This window comes from Oncorhynchus mykiss, chromosome 18, assembly GCF_013265735.2.
Source record: "Oncorhynchus mykiss isolate Arlee chromosome 18, USDA_OmykA_1.1, whole genome shotgun sequence".
In the NCBI taxonomy this organism is placed as follows: Eukaryota; Metazoa; Chordata; class Actinopteri; order Salmoniformes; family Salmonidae; genus Oncorhynchus; species Oncorhynchus mykiss.
The window spans coordinates 7563239-7585226 of NC_048582.1; the positions used below are offsets into that span (position 1 = coordinate 7563239).

Genomic DNA, 21988 nt, shown 5'->3' on the forward strand with positions numbered 1-21988 from the left:
GGGTCCAACCCCAGGCAGGGTCCTACCCCAGGCAGGGTCCAACCCAGGCAGGGTCCAACCCCAGGCAGGGTCCTACCCCAGGCAGGGTCCAACCCCAGGCAGGGTCCTACCCCAGGCAGGGTCCTACCCCAGGCAGGGTCCAACCCAGGCAGGGTCCAACCCCAGGCAGGGTCCTACCCCAGGCAGGGTCCTACCCCAGTCAGGGTCCAACCCCAGGCAGGGTCCAACCTAGGCAGGGTCCAACCCCAGGCAGGGTCCAACCCCAGGCAGGGTCCAACCCCAGGCAGGGTCCAACCTAGGCAGCTATAGTAGGAGCATGTCAAGATGTATAGGTCAGGTTAATACAGGCTCTCATAGGAGGCTGAGCACACTTACAGCATTACAGTACTAATAACCTTCTGAATACCTTCTGTGTCTGACATCAACATGAGGGGATTGAAGTCCTTTCTACGACACTCCAGGTTCGTATCCTTCTTTTAAAAAGTATTGCTTCACCTGCTACATTTCTAGTAGTGTGACAGGGACCTTGGTGTCAGCATGGTAGCAGCCAAGATACAATGGACTCCCTGTGTGTATTTTACATGTGTATCTCTATGGTTACTGTACAACATTCCAACACACTGCCAAGATCAAACAACCACATTATGGGGGGAAGTAAATGGTCTTCCCTAATCTCTCTCTCCATCCCCCTTTCTCTCTATTCCTCTCTCCCCTCTCACCCTCACTCTCCATCCCCCATGTCTCTCTCTTCCTCTTTCCCTCTCTCACCCTCACTCTCCATCCCCCATTTCTCTCTTCCTCTTTCCCTCTCTCACCCTCACTCTCAATCCCCCATTTCTCTCTCTTCCTCTTTCCCTCTCTCACCCTCACTCTCCATCCCCCATTTATCTCTATTCCTCTCTCCCCTCTCACCCTCACTCTCCATCCTCCATTTATCTCTCTCTCTCTCTCTCTCTCTCTCTCTCTCTCTCTCTCTCTCTATACCCCCCCCTTTCTCTCTTATTTTCTCTCCCCCCACCCCCACCCCTCCCCCTCTCTCTCTCGTACCAGCCTGTGCCACATTATAACACATTTGTATGAGCGTGGCTAACCTTTTTTTTTGCAGAGTTGTATATGAAGTTGAAATATGAAGTAACTTTAGTGACTCACATCACCAGAGAGGGAAACAGTAAGAGACAGAGAGAACCTGTTATTGTAACACAGAGCTGCTGTTAGTGAGTTCACTGCCTGTGTATTTGTGACATCACTGTGATGCCACTGGTAATATCATCAACTCATTTGTCTACAGACTGACTGGAAGCTCCCCAATCAATCCACTGCAGATAAAGTGAAGCAGCACCAGGTTCAGTCAGTCTGTTTGAGTCAGGCTGTATTTCAAGGACATGTGGGGTGAAGGAAACACAGTCATATTTCTCTGCATCATTGCTTTTCAACAAAACCATATCAGTGACAACCACATTTAGACTAAAAGTGGCATATTCTGCAGGCTGGCATGTCTACCTTCATGACTCTTATATTGTCCAAATTTCTGCAGGCTGGCATGTCCACCTTCTTGGCTCCTCTATTTTCCAAATCTCTGTCTGCTGGCATGTCCACCTTCATGACTCTTATATTCTCCAAATCTCTGTCTGCTGGCATGTCCACCTTCTTGGCTCTTCGATTGTCCAAATCTCTGCCTGCTGTTGCCTCCTGTACTTCATTCTCCCTGACCTTTCCCATGACCCCTGACAATTCCTTTTTTAATTCAGTCGATTCAAGAAGTAAACTGAAATTCCAATTCCCCTCAATACTTAAAAAAAAGTGGAACAAGAATGTTGGTCCTGAATTGAAATGGAATTGACCCTAACCCTGCTACTCCCCTGTCTTCTGACCTCTCCTGCCCTCTGTCCTGTCTTGCCCTGCTCTGTCCTATCCTGTCCTTCACCTCTGCTCTTCTCCTCTCTCCAGGTAAGACAGGTACAGGTGTGTCAGATGATCTCCTGCCTGACTTTGATGTGAAGATTATGCCAGGTAGGTAGGGGCATGTCCTCCTCACCTGTGTCTGTCTGTCTCTTCTTTTCACTCATTAACACAAAACTATTGCTTCTTCACTGCCCAATCAGCCTCATGTTGTTCTTTAGTAATCCAATCAGTTATCTTATTACAAATCAAACAAATTATTATGGTCAGTTTACTGTTGAACAATGAGAGAGAGAGAGCGAGAGAGACAGAAAGAGACAAACCAGAGAGAGTGAGACCAGAGAGATAGGAAGAAAGAGAGAGAGACAGACCAGAGAGATAGGAAGAAAGAGAGATAGAGACAGACCAGAGACAGAGAGAGACAGACCAGAGAGAGCGAGACCAGAGAGATAGGAAGAAAGAGAGAGAGACAGACCAGAGAGAGCGAGACCAGAGAGATAGGAAGAAAGAGAGAGAGACAGACCAGAGAGAGCGAGACCAGAGAGATAGGAAGAAAGAGAGAGAGACAGACCAGAGAGAGCGAGACCAGAGAGATAGGAAGAAAGAGAGAGAGACAGACCAGAGAGATAGGAAGAGAGAGAGACAGACCAGAGAGATAGGAAGAGAGAGAGACAGACCAGAGAGAGCGAGATCAGAGAGATAGGAAGAAAGAGAGAGAGACAGACCAGAGAGAGACAGACCAGAGAGATAGGAAGAGAGAGAGACAGACCAGAGAGAGCGAGATCAGAGAGATAGGAAGAAAGAGAGAGAGACAGACCAGAGAGAGACAGACCAGAGAGATAGGAAGAAAGAGAGAGAGACAGACCAGAGAGAGACAGACCAGAGAGATAGGAAGAAAGAGAGAGACTTGTGGTGTCTGACCCAGCCCAAAGGAAGTCCATCATTAGGGATTGTTATTGTGAGTAACATAATGATAGTGAGAGAGTTTACAGGATGGTTGAACTGGACATTACAGAGTAATGATGTTTACAGGATGGTTGAACTGGACATTACAGAGTAATGATGTTTACAGGATGGTTGAACTGGACATTATGGAGTAATGATGTTTACAGGATGGTTGAACAGGACATTATGGAGTAATGATGTTTACAGGATGGTTGAACTGGACATTATGGAGTAATGATGTTTACAGGATGGTTGAACTGGACATTATGGAGTAATGATGTTTACAGGATGGTTGAACTGGACATTATGGAGTAATGATGTTTACAGGATGGTTGAACTGGACATTATGGAGTAATGATGTTTACAGGATTTACAGGATGGTTGAAATGGACATTATGGAGTAATGATGTTTACAGGATGGTTGAACGGGACATTACGTGGTAATGATGTTTACAGGATGGTTGAACAGGACATTATGGAGTAATGATGTTTACAGGATGGTTGAACTGGACATTATGAAGTAATGATGTTTACAGGATGGTTGAACGGGACATTATGGAGTAATGATGTTTACAGGATGGTTGAACTGGACATTATGGAGTAATGATGTTTACAGGGTTTACAGGATGGTTGAACTGGACATTACGGAGTAATGATGTTTACAGGATGGTTGAACTGGACATTATGGAGTAATGATGTTTACAGGATGGTTGAACTGGACATTATGGAGTAATGATGTTTACAGGGTTTACAGGATGGTTGAACTGGACATTATGGAGTAATGATGTTTACAGGATGGTTGAACTGGACATTATGGAGTAATGATGTTTACAGGATGGTTGAACGGGACATTATGGAGTAATGATGTTTACAGGATGGTTGAACTGGACATTATGGAGTAATGATGTTTACAGGATGGTTGAACTGGACATTACGGAGTAATGATGTTTACAGGATGGTTGAACGGGACATTATGGAGTAATGATGTTTACAGGATGGTTGAACTGGACATTACGGAGTAATGATGTTTACAGGATGGTTGAACTGGACATTATGGAGTAATGATGTTTACAGGATGGTTGAACTGGACATTACGGAGTAATGATGTTTACAGGATGGTTGAACGGGACATTACGGAGTAATGATGTTTACAGGGTGGTTGAACTGGACATTACAGAGTAATGATGTTTACAGGATGGTTGAACGGGACATTACGGAGTAATGATGTTTACAGGGTTTACAGGATGGTTGAACAGGACATTATGGAGTAATGATGTTTACAGGATGGTTGAACAGGACATTATGGAGTAATGATGTTTACAGGATGGTTGAACAGGACATTATGGAGTAATGATGTTTACAGGATGGTTGAACTGGACATTATGGAGTAATGATGTTTACAGGATGGTTGAACTGGACATTATGGAGTAATGATGTTTACAGGATGGTTGAACTGGACATTATGGAGTAATGATGTTTACAGGATGGTTGAACGGGACATTATGGAGTAATGATGTTTACAGGATGGTTGAACAGGACATTATGGAGTAATGATGTTTACAGGATGGTTGAACTGGACATTATGGAGTAATGATGTTTACAGGATGGTTGAACTGGACATTATGGAGTAATGATGTTTACAGGATGGTTGAACGGGACATTATGGAGTAATGATGTTTACAGGATGGTTGAACTGGACATTATGGAGTAATGATGTTTACAGGATGGTTGAACTGGACATTATGGAGTAATGATGTTTACAGGATGGTTGAACTGGACATTATGGAGTAATGATGTTTACAGGATGGTTGAACTGGACATTATGGAGTAATGATGTTTACAGGATGGTTGAACTGGACATTATGGAGTAATGATGTTTACAGGATGGTTGAACTGGACATTATGGAGTAATGATGTTTACAGGGTTTACAGGATGGTTGAACTGGACATTACAGAGTAATGATGTTTACAGGATGGTTGAACTGGACATTATGGAGTAATGATGTTTACAGGATGGTTGAACTGGACATTATGGAGTAATGATGTTTACAGGATGGTTGAACAGGACATTATGGAGTAATGATGTTTACCGGGTTTACAGGATGGTTGAACTGGACATTATGGAGTAATGATGTTTACAGGATGGTTGAACAGGACATTATGGAGTAATGATGTGTACAGGGTGGTTGAACTGGACATTATGGAGTAATGATGTTTACAGGATGGTTGAACTGGACATTACGGAGTAATAATGTTTACAGGATGGTTGAACTGGACATTATGGAGTAATGATGTTTACAGGGTTTACAGGATGGTTGAACTGGACATTACGGAGTAATGATGTTTACAGGATGGTTGAACGGGACATTACGGAGTAATGATGTTTACAGGATGGTTGAACTGGACATTACGGAGTAATGATGTTTACAGGATGGTTGAACAGGACATTATGGAGTAATGATGTTTACAGGGTTTACAGGATGGTTGAACTGGACATTACGGAGTAATGATGTTTACAGGATGGTTGAACAGGACATTACGGAATAATGATGTTTACAGGATGGTTGAACTGGACATTACGGAGTAATGATGTTTACAGGATGGTTGAACTGGACATTACGGAGTAATGATGTTTACAGGATGGTTGAACTGGACATTACGGAGTAATGATGTTTACAGGATGGTTGAACTGGACATTACGGAGTAATGATGTTTAGAGGATGGTTGAACGGGACATTACGTGATAATGATGTTTACAGGATGGTTGAACAGGACATTATGGAGTAATGATGTTTACAGGATGGTTGAACTGGACATTACGGAGTAATGATGTTTACAGGATGGTTGAACGGGACATTACGTGGTAATGATGTTTACAGGATGGTTGAACAGGACATTATGGAGTAATGATGTTTACAGGATGGTTGAACTGGACATTATGGAGTAATGATGTTTACAGGATGGTTGAACTGGACATTACGGAGTAATGATGTTTACAGGATGGCTGAACTGGACATTATGGAGTAATGATGTTTACAGGATGGTGAACTGGACATTACAGAGTAATGATGTTTACAGGATGGTTGAACGGGACATTATGGAGTAATGATGTTTACAGGATGGTTGAACGGGACATTATGGAGTAATGATGTTTACAGGATGGTTGAACTGGACATTACAGAGTAATGATGTTTACAGGATGGTTGAACTGGACATTATGGAGTAATGATGTTTACAGGATGGTTGAACTGGACATTATGGAGTAATGATGTTTACAGGATGGTGAACTGGACATTACAGAGTAATGATGTTTACAGGATGGTTGAACTGGACATTATGAAGTAATGATGTTTACAGGATGGTTGAACGGGACATTATGGAGTAATGATGTTTACAGGATGGTTGAACTGGACATTATGGAGTAATGATGTTTACAGGATGGTTGAACGGGACATTACGGAGTAATGATGTTTACAGGATGGCTGAACGGCACATCATGGGAGTCAGAGAGAAGGGAGTTGATATTGTCTTCTGTCACATTCCCCAAATTCAGATGTTTCCTCATCTTGGAGGTTGTTGACAGATTTGGGTATGGTGAGATGGAAATGGCTTATTCAGTGATGACTCATTCACTCTCATTTCAAATGTTGATGTTGCACTAGTACGTGTTCTTCTCAACAGCAGCTCCCACATCATACTGTAATGTTTTTGTTTAGCAGCTCCCACATCATACTGTAATGTTTTTGTTTAGCAGCTCCCACATCGTACTGTAGTGTTTGTGTTTAGCAGCTCCCACATCGTACTGTAGTGTTTGTGTTTAGCAGCTCCCACATCATACTGTAATGTTTTTGTTTAGCAGCTCCCACATCATACTGTAATGTTTTTGTTTAGCAGCTCCCACATCGTACTGTAGTGTTTGTGTTTAGCAGCTCCCACATCGTACTGTAGTGTTTGTGTTTAGCAGCTCCCACATCGTACTGTAGTGTTTGTGTTTAGCAGCTCCCACATCGTACTGTAGTGTTTGTGTTTAGCAGATCCCACATCGTACTGTAGTGTTTGTGTTTAGCAGCTCCCACATCGTACTGTAGTGTTTGTGTTTAGCAGCTCCCACATCGTACTGTAGTGTTTGTGTTTAGCAGCTCCCACATCGTACTGTAGTGTTTGTGTTTAGCAGCTCCCACATCGTATCGTACTGTAGTGTTTGTGTTTAGCAGCTCCCACATCGTACTGTAGTGTTTGTGTTTAGCAGCTCCCACATCGTACTGTAGTGTTTGTGTTTGTGTTTAGCAGCTCCCACATCGTACTGTAGTGTTTGTGTTTAGCAGCTCCCACATCGTACTGTAGTGTTTGTGTTTAGCAGCTCCCACATCGTACTGTAGTGTTTGTGTTTAGCAGCTCCCACATCGTACTGTAGTGTTTGTGTTTAGCAGCTCCCACATCGTACTGTAGTGTTTGTGTTTAGCAGCTCCCACATCGTACTGTAGTGTTTGTGTTTAGCAGATCCCACATCGTACTGTAGTGTTTGTGTTTAGCAGCTCCCACATCGTACTGTAGTGTTTGTGTTTAGCAGCTCCCACATCGTACTGTAGTGTTTGTGTTTAGCAGATCCCACATCGTACTGTAGTGTTTGTGTTTAGCAGCTCCCACATCGTACTGTAGTGTTTGTGTTTAGCAGCTCCCACATCGTACTGTAGTGTTTGTGTTTGTAGTAGGTAAAATATTAATATTCAGGGCATTTGGAAAGTATTCAGAACCCTTGACTTTTCCCACATTTTGTTATGTCTTATTTTAAAATTGATTAAATAGTTTTTTCCCCTCATCAATCTACACACAAAACCCCATAATGACAAAGCAAAAACAGGTTTGTAGAATATTTGTACAAATTTATTTTAAAAAATCTGAAATATCACAAGTATTCAGACCCTTTACTCAGTACTTTGTTTAAGCACCTTTGGCAGTGATTACAGCCTCGAGTCTTCTTGGGTATGATGCTGAAAGCTTGGCACACCTGTATTTGGGGAGTTTCTCCCATTTTTCTCTGCAGATCCTCTCAAGCTCTGTCAGGTTTGATGGGGAGCGTCGCTGCAAAGCTATTTTCAGGTCTCTCCAGAGATGTTCGATCGGGTTCAACTCCTGAGCACTCTGGAGTAGGTTTTCATCAAGGACCTCTCTGTACTTTGCTCTGTTCATATTTCCCTCGATCCTGACTAGTCTCCCAGTCCCTGCCGCTGAAAAACATCCCCACAGAATGATGCCGCCACCACCATGCTTCACCATAGGGATGGTGCCAGGTTTCCTCCAGATGTGACGCTTGGCATTCACGACAAAGATTTCGATTTGGTTTCATCAGACCAGAGAATCTTGTTTCTCATGGTCTGAGAGACCTTTTGGTGCCTTTTGGCAAACTCCAAGTGGGCTGTCATGTGCCTTATTGTGAGGAGTGGCTTCTGTCTGACCACTCAACCAGGCCCTTCTCCCACGTTTGCTCAGTTTGGCCGGGCGGCCAGCTCTAGGAAGAGTCTTGGTGGTTCCAAACTTCTTCCATTTAAGAATGATGGAGGCCACTGTGTTCTTGGGGACCTTCAATACTGCAGACATTTTTAGTACCCTTCCCCAGATCTGTGCCTCGACACAATCTTGCCTCGGAGCTCTACTTCCTTCGACCTCTTGGCTTGGTTGACATGTAGAGACATCTAAAGGATGGAAACAGGATGGACCTGAGCTCAATTTAGAGTCTCATAGAAAAGGGTCTGAATACCTATGTAAATAAGGTTCTACTTTTTTAATTTGAATACATTTGCTAAAATTTCTGAAAAACTGTTTTCACTTTGTCATAATGGGGTGTTGTGTGTAGATTGATGAGGAACAAAATGATTTAATCGATTTTAGAACAAGGCTGTAATGTAAAAACAAAATGTGGGAAAATGGAAGGGGTTTAAATACATTCCGAATGCATTGTTTGTCTCTGTGTATTAGAGAGAATACAAACATGTCTCTGTGTGTAGTATATAGAATACAAATATATGTCTCTGTGTGTAGTATATAGAATACAAATATATGTCTGTGTGTAGTATATAGAATACAAATATATGTCTCTGTGTGTAGTATATAGAATACAAATATATGTCTCTGTGTGTAGTATATAGAATACAAATATATGTCTCTGTGTGTAGTATATAGAATACAAATATATGTCTCTGTGTGTAGTATATAGAATACAAATATATGTCTCTGTGTGTAGTATATAGAATACAAATATATGTCTCTGTGTGTAGTATATAGAATACAAATATATGTCTCTGTGTGTAGTATATAGAATATAAATATATGTCTCTGTGTGTAGTATATAGAATACAAATATGTGTCTCTATGTGTAGTATATAGAATATAAATATATGTCTCTGTGTGTAGTATATAGAATATAAATATATGTCTCTGTGTGTAGAATATAGAATATAAATATATGTCTCTGTGTGTAGTATATAGAATATAAATATATGTCTCTATGTGTAGTATATAGAATATAAATATATGTCTCTGTGTGTAGTATATAGAATATAAATATATGTCTCTGTGTGTAGAATATAGAATATAAATATATGTCTCTGTGTGTAGTCATCATTCTGTCATAATGATGGTAGTCGATTAGATCAGTATCAACAATGTACTCTCTGCATGACATACTGTAACAGGAAACACTCTTTCCCTTTCCTGCCTGTAGCCTAGTCCCCTGACCAGACTTCCTGAAAAGTTGAGAGGATGTGTGTGTGTGTGTGTGTGTGGAGAGTGCGAGGGAATACTCTTCCAAGCAAAAACAAATACCACTTCCTACTCTAGAATGTTTTTGAAATGTAACTTTCATCTCTCTCTCTCTTCCAGAATGGGCCTTTGTGGGCTCGGTAGCCCTGGGTATTATCCTGTTCATTTTGCTGTTTGGTGTGTGTTGGTGCCAGTGCTGTCCTCACTCCTGCTGCTGTTATGTGTCCTGTTGGTGCTGCCCTGAGACCTGCTGCTGCCCACGACACTGTAAGTCCTGCTGCTTCCACTGGAGATCATACCACGTTAGATCAACTGTTGTAGTAAACTAATATTGTAGCATACTACAGTTATTGTAGCATATCATACTGAATGTCACTCATCCTACCAATCCACTACCACCTTTTTAGTGGATATAATGTCTACTACTGTAGAATTCCCAGAGCACCTGTGGAGTGTGGAATACCTGAAGTATTACCTGTGTAGTCTGGAATACCTGACGTATTACCTGTGGAGTCTGGAATACCTGAAGTATTACATGTGGAGTCTGAAATATCTGAAGTGATGAATGTTCCACCTCCAGTATTACCTGTGGAGTCTGGAATACCTGAAGTGATGAATGTTCCACCTCCAGTATTACATGTGGAGTCTGGAATACCTGAAGTATTACCTGTGGAGTCTGGAATACCTGAAGTGATGAATGTTCCACCTCCAGTATTACCTGTGGAGTCTGGAATACCTGAAGTGATGAATGTTCCACCTCCAGTATTACATGTGGAGTCTGGAATACCTGAAGTGATGAATGTTCCACCTCCAGTATTACCTGTGGAGTCTGGAATACCTGAAGTGATGAATGTTCATCCTTCAGTCCTTTCTGTGTCTTCTATCTCTCTGTCCTCTCTCCATGTAGTGTACGAGGCAGGAAAGGGGTTGAGGAGCAGGGCTTCGTCCCCCCAGATCGCTGTCTATCCACCCTACTACGTACCTGGGGTCCCGGCCATGGTCCCCATCGCTCCCCCCTCCCTGGTGGACACCACGATGATGTCCGCTCCCCCCTCTGTGTCAGAGAGCAGTGCAGCTGGAGGTGGGTACTGGGTCTGGTGTTGTCTATTGATGTTCTGATGTTTTAAACGTTATCTAACAAACTGCCTTTTGATTTGTAACTTAATTTAAAGCTGCAATATAAGAAACATACTGGTATAGTTGAACAGCCATTTCTTCACCTTGTTGAACGTGTGGAAAGCTCATACAGAGCCCAACAGTTTGTCGTAGTGAGGCCTGTCTCTCCTCTCCTGCCTGACAAGTGTTTGTTGTCTCATATACGTCTCAGTGCGGCCTGTGTACCGGCTGCAGTCTACTCTGGATCAGTCCTCTCTGGATCAGGACTCTCTGAAGGTGTTGCAGCACGTAGAGAAACAGCTGGCTCTTTTCCACCCGGCCAAGGCCCAGAGCCACGACTGTAAGCCCGACAGACAGACAAACAGACAGTAGACTCTATACACCCTATACTCTACTCTGTCTGAAATCCACTTCTGCATGTGTCATGACTGTAAGCCCTACAGACAGACAGATAGTTACCCTACCCTGTGTAGACTCAGCAGGACTTATAATGTACTACACTCTGACATCCTCTGTGAAATCAAATCCACTCTGAAATCAACCTGACTCATGGTTGTAAGCCCTACAGACAGACAACCCCTGTGTAGGACAGAGTCAACATGCTTTTTATACTCTAGCTATAATCTGCATGAAATCCATTCTGAAATAACCTCTGCCTACACACTACTCTCTGAAATAACCTCTGCCTACACACTACTCTCTGAAATCCTAGCTTCAACAGTGCTCCTCTTCTCTCTTCTCCTGCAACTGCACAAGCATTTCGCTACACCCGCAATAACATCTGCTAAATATGTGACCAATAAAAATGTGTTTGACTTGAACTCATAAAGACAACACACCTGATTCCTCCTACTTCATAAAGACAACACACCTGATTCATCCTACTTCATAAAGACAACTCACCTGATTCCTCCTACTTCATAAAGACAACACACCTGATTATTCCTACTTCATAAAGACAACACACCTGATTCATCCTACTTCATAAAGACAACACACCTGATTCCTCCTACTTCATAAAGACAACACACCTGATTCATCCTACTTCATAAAGACAACACACCTGATTCTTCCTACTTCATAAAGACAACACACCTGATTCTTCCTACTTCATAAAGACAACACACCTGATTCTTCCTACTTCATAAAGACAACACACCTGATTCTTCCTACTTCATAAAGACAACACACCTGATTCCTGCAACTTCATAAAGACAACACACCTGATTATTCCTACTTCATAAAGACAACACACCTGATTCTTCCTCGTTTTGTGAGCCAGTCTCACACTATCCGTACATCACCACCTTGTTGATCCTCATCTAATGATTCATTCCTCGATTTCCTCCAATCCTCATCAACTGCTGGTAATTGTTTTCTTTCTCCGATTGGATGTGTTGGCCTTGTGTGTCAAAGACAGTCTGTAAAAGAAGACCTATTGTAATGTGTCTGTTTGTTTCAGAGGTTTTTCATCTAGGACTTCCTCTCTCTCTATGTTATGTGCATGTCCACTGGATTCTTCATTCACCTGGCATCTTATCTTAGTCACTGTGATACTAAAACTGTGATTCATAGTATCATAAATACAGAAACGTACTCATGTCTCCACCCCTCCTCTCTCCTCCCCCTTCCCTCTCCTCTTCCTCAGCCTGCAGTATCTCAGAGCTCAGTTCTCTCCATGAGGTGGATACAGGGGGTTTCCGTCAGTCTTACCGCCAGATACAGAAGAAGGCCCTGCCAGCCATCCCTGACCACGACCGTGACCTTGAAGACATCCCTGACCTCCATCATCCCTCGTCCTCCTCTCAGACCCGTCGCCCCACACGCTACCAGCACCGCCGCAACCGCAGCATTGAGGAGGACCATCATCATGATAATAACAGCAGGTCGCCAGAAACACCTTTAGACTGACTGTGTGTGGAGGGGAGTGGGGGTTGTGTGTGTGTGGAGGGGAGTGGGGGTTGTGTGTGTGTCTTCATAGGGGTTGTGTGTGTGTGTCTTCATAGGGGTTGTGTGTGTGTGTCTTCATAGGGGTTGTGTGTGTGTGTCTTCATAGGGGTTGTGTGTGTGTGTCTTCGTGTGTGTGTGTGTGTGTGTGTGTGTGTGTGTGTGTGTGTGTGTGTGTGTGTGTCTTCATAGGGGTTGTGTGTGTGTGTGTGTGTGTCTTCATAGGGGTTGTGTGTGTGTGTGTGTGTGTCTTCATAGGGGTTGTGTGTGTGTGTGTGTCTTCATAGGGGTTGTGTGTGTGTGTGTGTGTGTGTGTGTGTGTGTTCTGCATGTTCTAAGTTCCTAATGAGATGTTATGTCCAGGTGGAACCCTCGTTCGGAGCACCTGCAGCGTAAGGCCTTCCTCCTGGGTGGGAAGTCAGGCTCTCTGGATGAGCTGGAGGAGTTTTCCCAGTGCTACAGACAGAGAGGCCCCAGGGAGGAGCTCACCGTCAGGGACATCAGAGACACCGACCAGGAGTACGAGAGACTGGAGCTGCGGGAACGAGAAGGTGACCGGGATAGGGATCGAGATCGGGAATACTGTCCGCCTTCTTACCGGGACAAGACGACGAAACGTGGTTACCGTGACAACAGAGATTGCGATGACCGTGCAGAGACTTGGCGAGAACGAGATCGCCAAGAGGATTGCCATGGAGATCGTCAGGGAAACCGACAACGCAGTCCGCCACCCTCGCCCAAGAAGAGACGGGGCACGTGGGACAACGAGCTGGAGCAGCGCCCCCCTAAACCCCCCGCCCCTCCTCCCCCTCCTCGCCAGAGCCCCCGGGGGCGGGACTACGATGACGAACTCCTGAGCACTCTTTTGGAGCGCAAGACCAGACGGGGTGGGGCCAGTGACAGTGGAGGTGATAGGGGCAGGGGAGGGGGGCGCAGCGAAGAGGACACGCCCTCAGACACACCCTCTAAGGGTTCTAAGGGCTCTAAGAAGAGCAGCGGCAGTGGCGGTGAGCGTCACCATGGCCGTTGTCCTAGCAACAGGGAGGTGGAGTTGGTATTAGACTCACGGGGAGAAGACTCTCTACCCCCGTACTGCCAGACTGCGTTAGAGCGGTTCAGAGCCGCTGAGCGCCCCTCCCCCTCCCCTCGCCCCTCCACCCATTCTTCCCGCCCCTCCAACGGAGGCTCCACCCATAGCCACGCCCATACCCTACAGCAGGAGAGCGGAGAGGAGCGGGATAAGCCCCGGAAAGTGGTGAGCTACATTTAGGGTACACCCAGTATGGGTTCACTTCATCCACAGTAGAAATACACTGAAGAGATACTGTACTATAGTTGAGACTACTGATTTAGGGCAAAGATATCCTTATGCTCATACAGTACTGTAGCTAAGACTGCTTAAAGGGATACTTCAGGATTTTGTCAATTAATCCCTTTATCTACTTCCCCAGAGTAAGATTAACCTGTGGATACTGTTTTTATGTCTCTGCGTACAGTTTGAAGGAAGATGCTAACTAACGTTAGCACAATGACTGGACGTCTATGGTAACTGCTAGCAACGCTAGTTAGCATTGGTTTGAAAAACTACTGAATGCAGAGACATAAAATTGGTATCCATGAGTTAATCTGACTGGGGAAGTAGATAAAGGGCTTCATTGCCAAAATCCCCAAGTATCCCTTTAAGGTAAGACAAGAGATAAGCTTATGCCCATCTTTCTCAGGTATGGAGGCTCACCTTAACAGATATACTGTGACTCAGGTGAGAAAGGAATCTGTTTTAGAAGTCATTGCACCTGTGCCTCTTTAGCCAGAGAGATAAGCAGAATCAGACCATAATAAGAAAAGCTGGAAAACTATCGTCAAGATCTGAACCTGAACCACTTTGCTTACCTTTTATAGCGTTCCTTTCTGCTATTTTTTTGGGGGGGGTTTCTTATTCCCTGGGTTTGTTTTTCTAATCTAATGGTTTACAACTGTGTTTATATGGACTTTTATGGATCTAACTCCATTTGTCTGCAATCAGTTACAATTAAAAGGCACAGGTGATTAGATATCACATTTGTTCAACTTAACATATTGACTAGCACTACTACTACTACAACTACTACTACTACCACCACTACTACTACTACTACTACTACTACCACTACTACTACTTGGCTAATGCCAGCGTTGTGTTCAGCCTTCTAACAGTTTTTTTTTTTTTACCTCAGTTGAAATGGCAGAGCCAGGTCAAATCTCTTTGTAACCTTTGTGCCCCCAATGTGACCCCAGAACCTGACGTCACTTATCCTTCTTATTCTGCCTGCTTGCTTCTCCTCTCCCAACTAACTGACAGAGCTGGGCTTGCTGCTCCTCTCCCAACTAACTGACAGAGCTGGGCTTGCTGCTCCTCTCCCAACTAACTGACAGAGCTTGGCTTACTGCCCCTCTCCCAACTAACTGACAGAGCTGGGCTTGCTTCTCCTCTCCCAACTAACTGACAGAGCTTGGCTTGCTGCTCCTCTCCCAACTAACTGACAGAGCTTGGCTTGCTGCCCCTCTCCCAACTAACTGACAGAGCTTGGCTTGCTGCTCCTCTCCCAACTAACTGACAGAGCTTGGCTTGCTGCCCCTCTCCCAACTAACTGACAGAGCTTGGCTTGCTGCTCCTCTCCCAACTAACTGACAGAGCTTGGCTTGCTGCTCCTCTCCCAACTAACTGACAGAGCTGGGCTTGCTGCTACTCTCCCAACTAACTGACAGAGCTGGGCTTGCTGCCCCTCTCCCAACTAACTGACAGAGCTTGGCTTGCTGCTCCTCTCCCAACTAACTGACAGAGCTGGGCTTGCTGCTCCTCTCCCAACTAACTGACAGAGCTGGGCTTGCTTCTCCTCTCCCAACTAACTGACAGCGCTTGGCTTGCTGCTCCTCTCCCAACTAACTGACAGAGCTTGGCTTGCTACTCCTCTCCCAACTAACTGACAGAGCTTGGCTGAGACGAGCGGGGTATTTTCACCATTACACTGGGCCAAATGAGCACAAAGCACAGCTTCCATCACTCTGCACACACGTGACTAACGTGAAGCTCTCTTGCTGTTTTCTTTTAACAGAGCACTCTTCTTAGCAGAGACTCTCTCATAGTTTGATGCCTGGAGAGGACACATACAGACTCTGGGAAAGACACTGGGGATAATCCTCTACCCCCCCCCATCACCCCACACAGGGGATCATCCTCTACCCCCCCATCACCCCACACTGGGGATAATCCTCTACCCCCCCCCATCACCCCACACAGGGGATCATCCTCTACCCCCCCATCACCCCACACAGGGGATCATCCTCTACTCCCCCATCACCCCACACTGGGGAGGAGAGAGGTTCTCAGAGCACACTAGGCAAGCAGAGAACCCCATGGAGAGGTCAGTGACCAGCAGAGGGAATGGCTACCTCTGAGTGACAGGCAGTACAACCACTGGACTGACCATGGCACAGGACGTGGGAGGGTCTGATCAGACTTTAGATACACATCAATCACCATGACCTAAGAAGAAGAGTACTGTTCAGAGCTGTGACAAAGACCTCTGGATGCACAGGACAAATAGCACTGTGTGTGTGTGTGAGACGAAGTATGGTGCTTATTCCTGTCTGCTCTTTTGTGTGTGAGAGTGAATAGTTTCTCCATCTCCCTCTCCATTCTATTCTCCTCTCTCACTAACAACACACACTGAATGACGATGTCATTCCGGAGTTTCTGTCACTGCCACCTCTACACAGTGCAACGCTCTCTCTGTGAAGTCGCTGAATGATGATGTCACTCTGGAGTTTCTGCCACAGCCTGCACCACCACTGCCCAGTCACGGTCGAAGGCCGCCGTTGAGACAACGTTTGGATTCTGTTGTGTGAATGGTCTGGATCCCCCATACCATTGTGTTTTTCAGTGTAAAGCACCTGTTGGCCTTGCTTGGCCTTGACTCTGTGGATAGAGGACACAGTGTTTCTTAATCATTGTGTTTAATGTAATGATACAATGTGGGTTATACCCAGTAAGTTTGGACTAGAGGGTACTACTAACAGAGCCGGGGAGAGAAACTGGAACTTTAGGGACGGCAGGTAGCCTAGCGGTTAAGAGCGAAAGGTTGGTGGTTCAAATCCTCGAGCCGCCTAGGGTGAAAAGAAATGTGTTGATGTGCCCTTGAGCAAGGCACTTAACCCTAATCGCTCCTGTAAGTTGCTCTGGATAAGAGCGTCTGCTAGATGACGTAAATGTACTGGGTTGTGATTATGTGCCATCTATCCTTCGAAGACTGTATTTGGTTTATAATAGTTTTATACATAGTTTATCAACTCTGCCTGTCTCTGTGTTAAATCATGTTGTGATTACAATGCAGTAAATGATTGTGCAAGTGTAACTGAAAGCACTTGTGGGTATGTCTGTGTGTGTTTAAGATAAGATAACCAAGGTGTGTTTAGTTTTCTTATCATTGTTGTGTAAACTGCTAAACACACAACTTTATCTCCACTCATTAGCACTTACACACACACACACACACACACACACACACATTTACTGACCTTCATGCAAATATACTGGCTGTCAACTTACCACAGCTCTTTCTCGCGCCTTGTAGAAGGATTCGTTACAATTGTTCATGTTTAGTGTCGTTTTTTTCCACTTCTTTCAGTGTAGTTATTGCTCATAGCTTTTGTGCTTTTCTATGTTATTTTCTTTCTATGCTTGTTCTACGTCATCGTGTTCCTGTGTTCCATTTATCTGTCTGTCAATGAGACGGTTGTTTCACAGCCCAGCTCCCTGTCTGTCAATGAGACGGTTGTTTCACTGAGTTGAAGTCATAGGCGACAGGCAACAATGGCTTTGTCTATTTATGATCATCACCAACTGACTGTTACTCTAAGAGATCTGGTAATCACACACACACACACACACACACACACACACACACACAGTATCTTGGAAAGTGCATGTTGGTGAACACTAAACGGCGGCAGGGTAGCCTAGCGGTTAGAGTGTTGGACTAGTAACCGAAAGGTTGCAAGTTCAAATCCCCGAGCTGACAAGGTACAAATCTGTCGTTCTGCCCCTGAACAGGCAGTTAACCCACTGTTCCTAGGCCGTCATTGAAAATAAGAATGTGTTCTTAACTGACTTGCCTGGTTAAATAAAGGTAAAATAAATAAACACTGAAGTTGTATTTCTCCTTTAGGTCACCTTGTTATAGTAACTTATACCATAACTGGGGCTTTTTGCAATAACACTTACCGTCCGTTACAAACTAATGCCTAATTAACTATTATTTATTATTTACCTCCAGAGACGCAGTTTAACCACAGCCTTTACCTCAAATACTGTTGACCAGGCAGCTTCAATCTCATTCAATAAAGTCTACTTAATCTACACATCTTCTCCACTGTCCTTCATTCAGTTTATAAGGACATTTTGTCATCCTTCAGGTGTTATGTCTTTATGGTAGTAAAGTATGTCTTATAAATCACTGTAGTAAAGTATGTCTTATAAATCATTGTAGACTTGTAAACTGTGGTATGTTTTATAAACTATTTGTGAATCAACAATGTAGTTCTTATGAAGACTATATGAATGCTCTAGAAAGTCTTGATATAAGTGGGTCAGTTAATTGTTCTGTTTTCTGATACACATGTCCTCTGTTGTGTCTGAGGCGCTGGCTGTTTTCCGCCCGGCGACTCATGATGTGGCTTGGGAGGTTGGGGAGGGGCTGACCACTCAGCTCAGGGTTGTATGTGAGGAATGTGGTTGAGCAAGTCCTTCCTAGGCCTGAGAGTCTCAGAGCTTACACACACGCTAGCCTGAGGGGAGTGATGACATCACTTCTATGAGAGGATAACAACAAATATGTCAGCTAGATAACAACTATGTCAGCTAGATAACAACTATGTCAGCTAGATAACAACAACTATGTCAGCTAGATAACAACAACTATGTCAGCTAGATAACAACTATGTCAGCTAGATAACAACAACTCTGTCAGATAACAACAACTCTGTCAGCTAGATAACAACTATGTCAGATAGATCATAACAACTATGTCAGATAGATAACAACAACTCTGTCAGTTACACCAGTAGCACACAAGGGGTCTGGTTCCTGGACACAGAAGCAGCATGCTTTTAGTCTATGACTAAGCCCAAACTGGTTCCGGGAAACTGGTCCAAGAAGTCAAACCGCTTCGGAGGTTTTATTTCCATTACAAATAATAACATCTGGTCCATATTGGAAACCCAGGGACAGGATACAACTGAGTACTGAGTAGGAAAGATAGAGTAGCTGCTGTCATCCTCTGTGGATGAGAATACAATAGCAGAAAACCAGCAGTGGTAAAGCTGGGCAGGTGCAGAGTAGAGTGGGTGTGCTCATGGGAGAGAAACAATCTGTTAAGGAATTCCTAGATCCACATACCTTACCTACACAGACAGAGACACAGACGTTTGCAAGCATGCACGCACAAAAACACACACACACACTTCCATTTGTGGACATTGTCTATGAGTACTACCAAGTGGTGTAGTGAGAGTGGTTGGTTGGCCTGGGTGAGAGACAGGGAGTGCGTCTCAAATGGCATCCTACTTCCTATATAGTGCATTACTTTTGACAGGGGCAAATGGCAACCTATTCCCTGTATAGTGCACTACTTTTGACCAGGGCAAATGGCAACCTATTTCATATATAGTGCACTACTTTTTACTGGGGCAAATGGTACCCTATTCCCTACATAGTAAATTATTTTTGACCAGAGCCCAAAAAGTAGTGCACTACATAGGGAATATAGGATGCCATTTTGGGGCAACCTGGCTCTGTCCTAAGTCCTGTCGTCTCCTCAGAGTTGAACAAGCAGCCTGTCGGTCTCTGGCTGGGGGGGACCAGGGGGCCGCTGGCTCTGCCCTAAGTCCTGTTGTCTCCTCAGAGTTGAACAAGCAGCCTGTCGGTCCCCGGCTGGGGGGAACCAGGGAGCCGCTGGCTCTGCTCTGAGACCTGTTGGCCCTAGGCCTGTGGGGCTTTATAGGCTTTACATTCACATGGTAATGTTCTGGGGTTGCATGCTTTGTCCATTGGGAAACTATGTTCACAGGGCACTAAAACATTGCAAAGAGGTCTACACAAGACAGTGCCAAATAACACACAAAACAGGGGGGGGGAGAGAGAAAGAAGGGGGGGGAGAGAGAAAGAAGGGGAGGGAGAGAGAAAGAAGGGGAGAAAGAAAGAAGGGGAGGGAGAGAGAGAGAAAGAAGGGGAGGGAGGGAGAGAGAAAGAAGGGGAGGGAGGGAGAAAGAAGGGGAGGGAGAGAGAAAGAAGGGGAGGGAGAGAGAAAGAAGGGGAGGGAGGGAGAGAGAAAGAAGGGGAGGGAGGGAGAAAGAAGGGGAGGGAGGGAGAAAGAATGGGAGGGAGGGAGAGAGAAAGAAGGGGAGGGAGAGAGAGAGAAAGAAGGGGAGGGAGAGAGAGAGAAAGAAGGGGAGGGAGGGAGAGAGAAATAAGGGGAGGGAGGGAGAAAGAAGGGGAGGGAGAGAGAAAGAAGGGGAGGGAGGGAGAGAGAAAGAAGGGGAGGGAGGGAGAAAGAAGGGGAGGGAGAGAGAGAGAAAGAAGGGGAGGGAGGGAGAGAGAAAGAAGGGGAGGGAGGGAGAAAGAAGGGGAGGGAGAGAGAAAGAAGGGGAGGGAGAGAGAAAGAAGGGGAGGGAGGGAGAGAGAAAGAAGGGGAGGGAGGGAGAAAGAAGGGGAGGGAGAGAGAGAGAAAGAAGGGGAGGGAGGGAGAGAGAAAGAAGGGGAGGGAGGGAGAAAGAAGGGGAGGGGGGGAGAAAGAAGGGGAGGGAGAGAGAAAGAAGGGGAGGGAGAGAGAAAGAAGGGGAGGGAGGGAGAGAGAAAGAAGGGGAGGGAGGGAGAAAGAAGGGGAGGGAGAGAGAGAGAAAGAAGGGGAGGGAGGGAGAGAGAAAGAAGGGGAGGGAGGGAGAAAGAAGGGAGAGGGAGAGAGAAAGAAGGGGAGGGAGGGAGAGAGAAGGGGAGGGAGGGAGAGAGAAAGAAGGGGAGGGAGGGAGAAAGAAGGGGAGGGAGGGAGAGAGAAGGGGAGGGAGGGAGAGAGAAAGAAGGGGAGGGAGGGAGAGAGATGCTAAGCCAATGTTTGCTTAGTTTACAGGTGTTAGGCTGCTACACTGGTTGCTTAGTTTACAGGTGTTAGGCTGCTACACTGGTTGTTTAGTTTACAGGTGTTTGGCTGCTACACTGTTTGCTTAGTTTACAGGTGTTAGGCTGCTACACTGTTTGCTTAGTTTACAGGTGTTAGGCTGCTACACTGGTTGCTTAGTTTACAGGTGTTAGGCTGCTACACTGGTTGCTTAGTTTACAGGTGTTAGGCTGCTACACTGGTTGCTTAGTTTACAGGTGTTAGGCTGCTACACTGGTTGCTTAGTTTACAGGTGTTTGGCTGCTACACTGGTTGCTTAGTTTACAGGTGTTAGGCTGCTACAATGTTTGCTTAGTTTACAGGTGTTAGGCTGCTACACTGTCTATCATCAAACAGCTAGAATGGGATTATTTCCATCAAATGAATGAACAAGTATTATGATGTGGACTGAATGGATTCCCACCCTCGTCTACAACCGTCACAAAGTCAGCAACGTTTGCATCAGCACAGGGTCTCGGCTACTGGTAACATCCAGTGGTTTCATACTAGGCCTCCTGTCCCCTGGATCACTTCACCCGTTGTAGGCTACAGGGTCTAGGCTACTGGGAACATCCAGTGGTTTCATACTAGGCCTCCTGTCCCCTGGATCACTTCACCTGTTGTAGGCTACAGGGTCTAGGCTACTGGGAACATCCAGTGGTTTAATACTAGGCCTCCAGTCCCCTGGATCACTTCACCTGTTGTAGGCTACAGGGTCTAGGCTACTGGGAACATCCAGTGGTTTCATACTAGGCCTCCAGTCCCCTGGATCACTTCACCCGTTGTAGGCTACAGGGTCTAGGCTACTGGGAACATCCAGTGGTTTAATACTAGGCCTCCTGTCCCCTGGATCACTTCACCTGTTGTAGGCTACAGGGTCTCGGCCTTTTAAATGATATTCATTCTAACATTAAAAATGAACCTTTTGAATGAATGTATTCCAAACGAAGTAAAAACATCTCACTGTAGGCTAATTATTGCCTAACAATGTCATGTGTAAAAAAAAAAAAGACCCTAAATCACATTTAAAAAAGGCTGAATATTAATGTATGCATTAAAGTAATTATTTAAATATCGAATGAATTAACATATTACAGATTTACCGTCGCTTTCATTCTGTATTATCATAGCGGCTT

The 21988-nt window shown here is 44.9% G+C and overlaps 1 protein-coding gene across 6 annotated transcripts in view; it reads left to right on the top strand.

Moving 5' to 3' along the window:
• LOC110495403 (immunoglobulin-like domain-containing receptor 2) overlaps positions 1 to 18063 on the top strand; it is a 46611-nt gene extending 28548 nt beyond the window's left edge. Inside the window, exons 4-11 of one of the 6 annotated variants that reach the window (XM_036951578.1) lie at positions 1948 to 2010; positions 9724 to 9870; positions 10511 to 10684; positions 10931 to 11059; positions 12368 to 12605; positions 13030 to 13921; positions 14388 to 14425; positions 15759 to 18063. In XM_036951578.1, the coding sequence (XP_036807473.1) occupies positions 1948 to 2010; positions 9724 to 9870; positions 10511 to 10684; positions 10931 to 11059; positions 12368 to 12605; positions 13030 to 13921; positions 14388 to 14420 (1676 nt within the window). In that variant the 3' untranslated portion in view covers positions 14421 to 14425; positions 15759 to 18063. Of the gene's footprint in view, positions 1 to 1947; positions 2011 to 9723; positions 9871 to 10510; positions 10685 to 10930; positions 11060 to 12367; positions 12606 to 13029; positions 13922 to 14387 lie in introns of those variants that run through there. The other 5 variants (XM_036951577.1, XM_036951576.1, XM_036951581.1 and 2 more) reach the window with 5 other exon arrangements.
• Positions 18064 to 21988: the final 3925 nt, after the last annotated feature.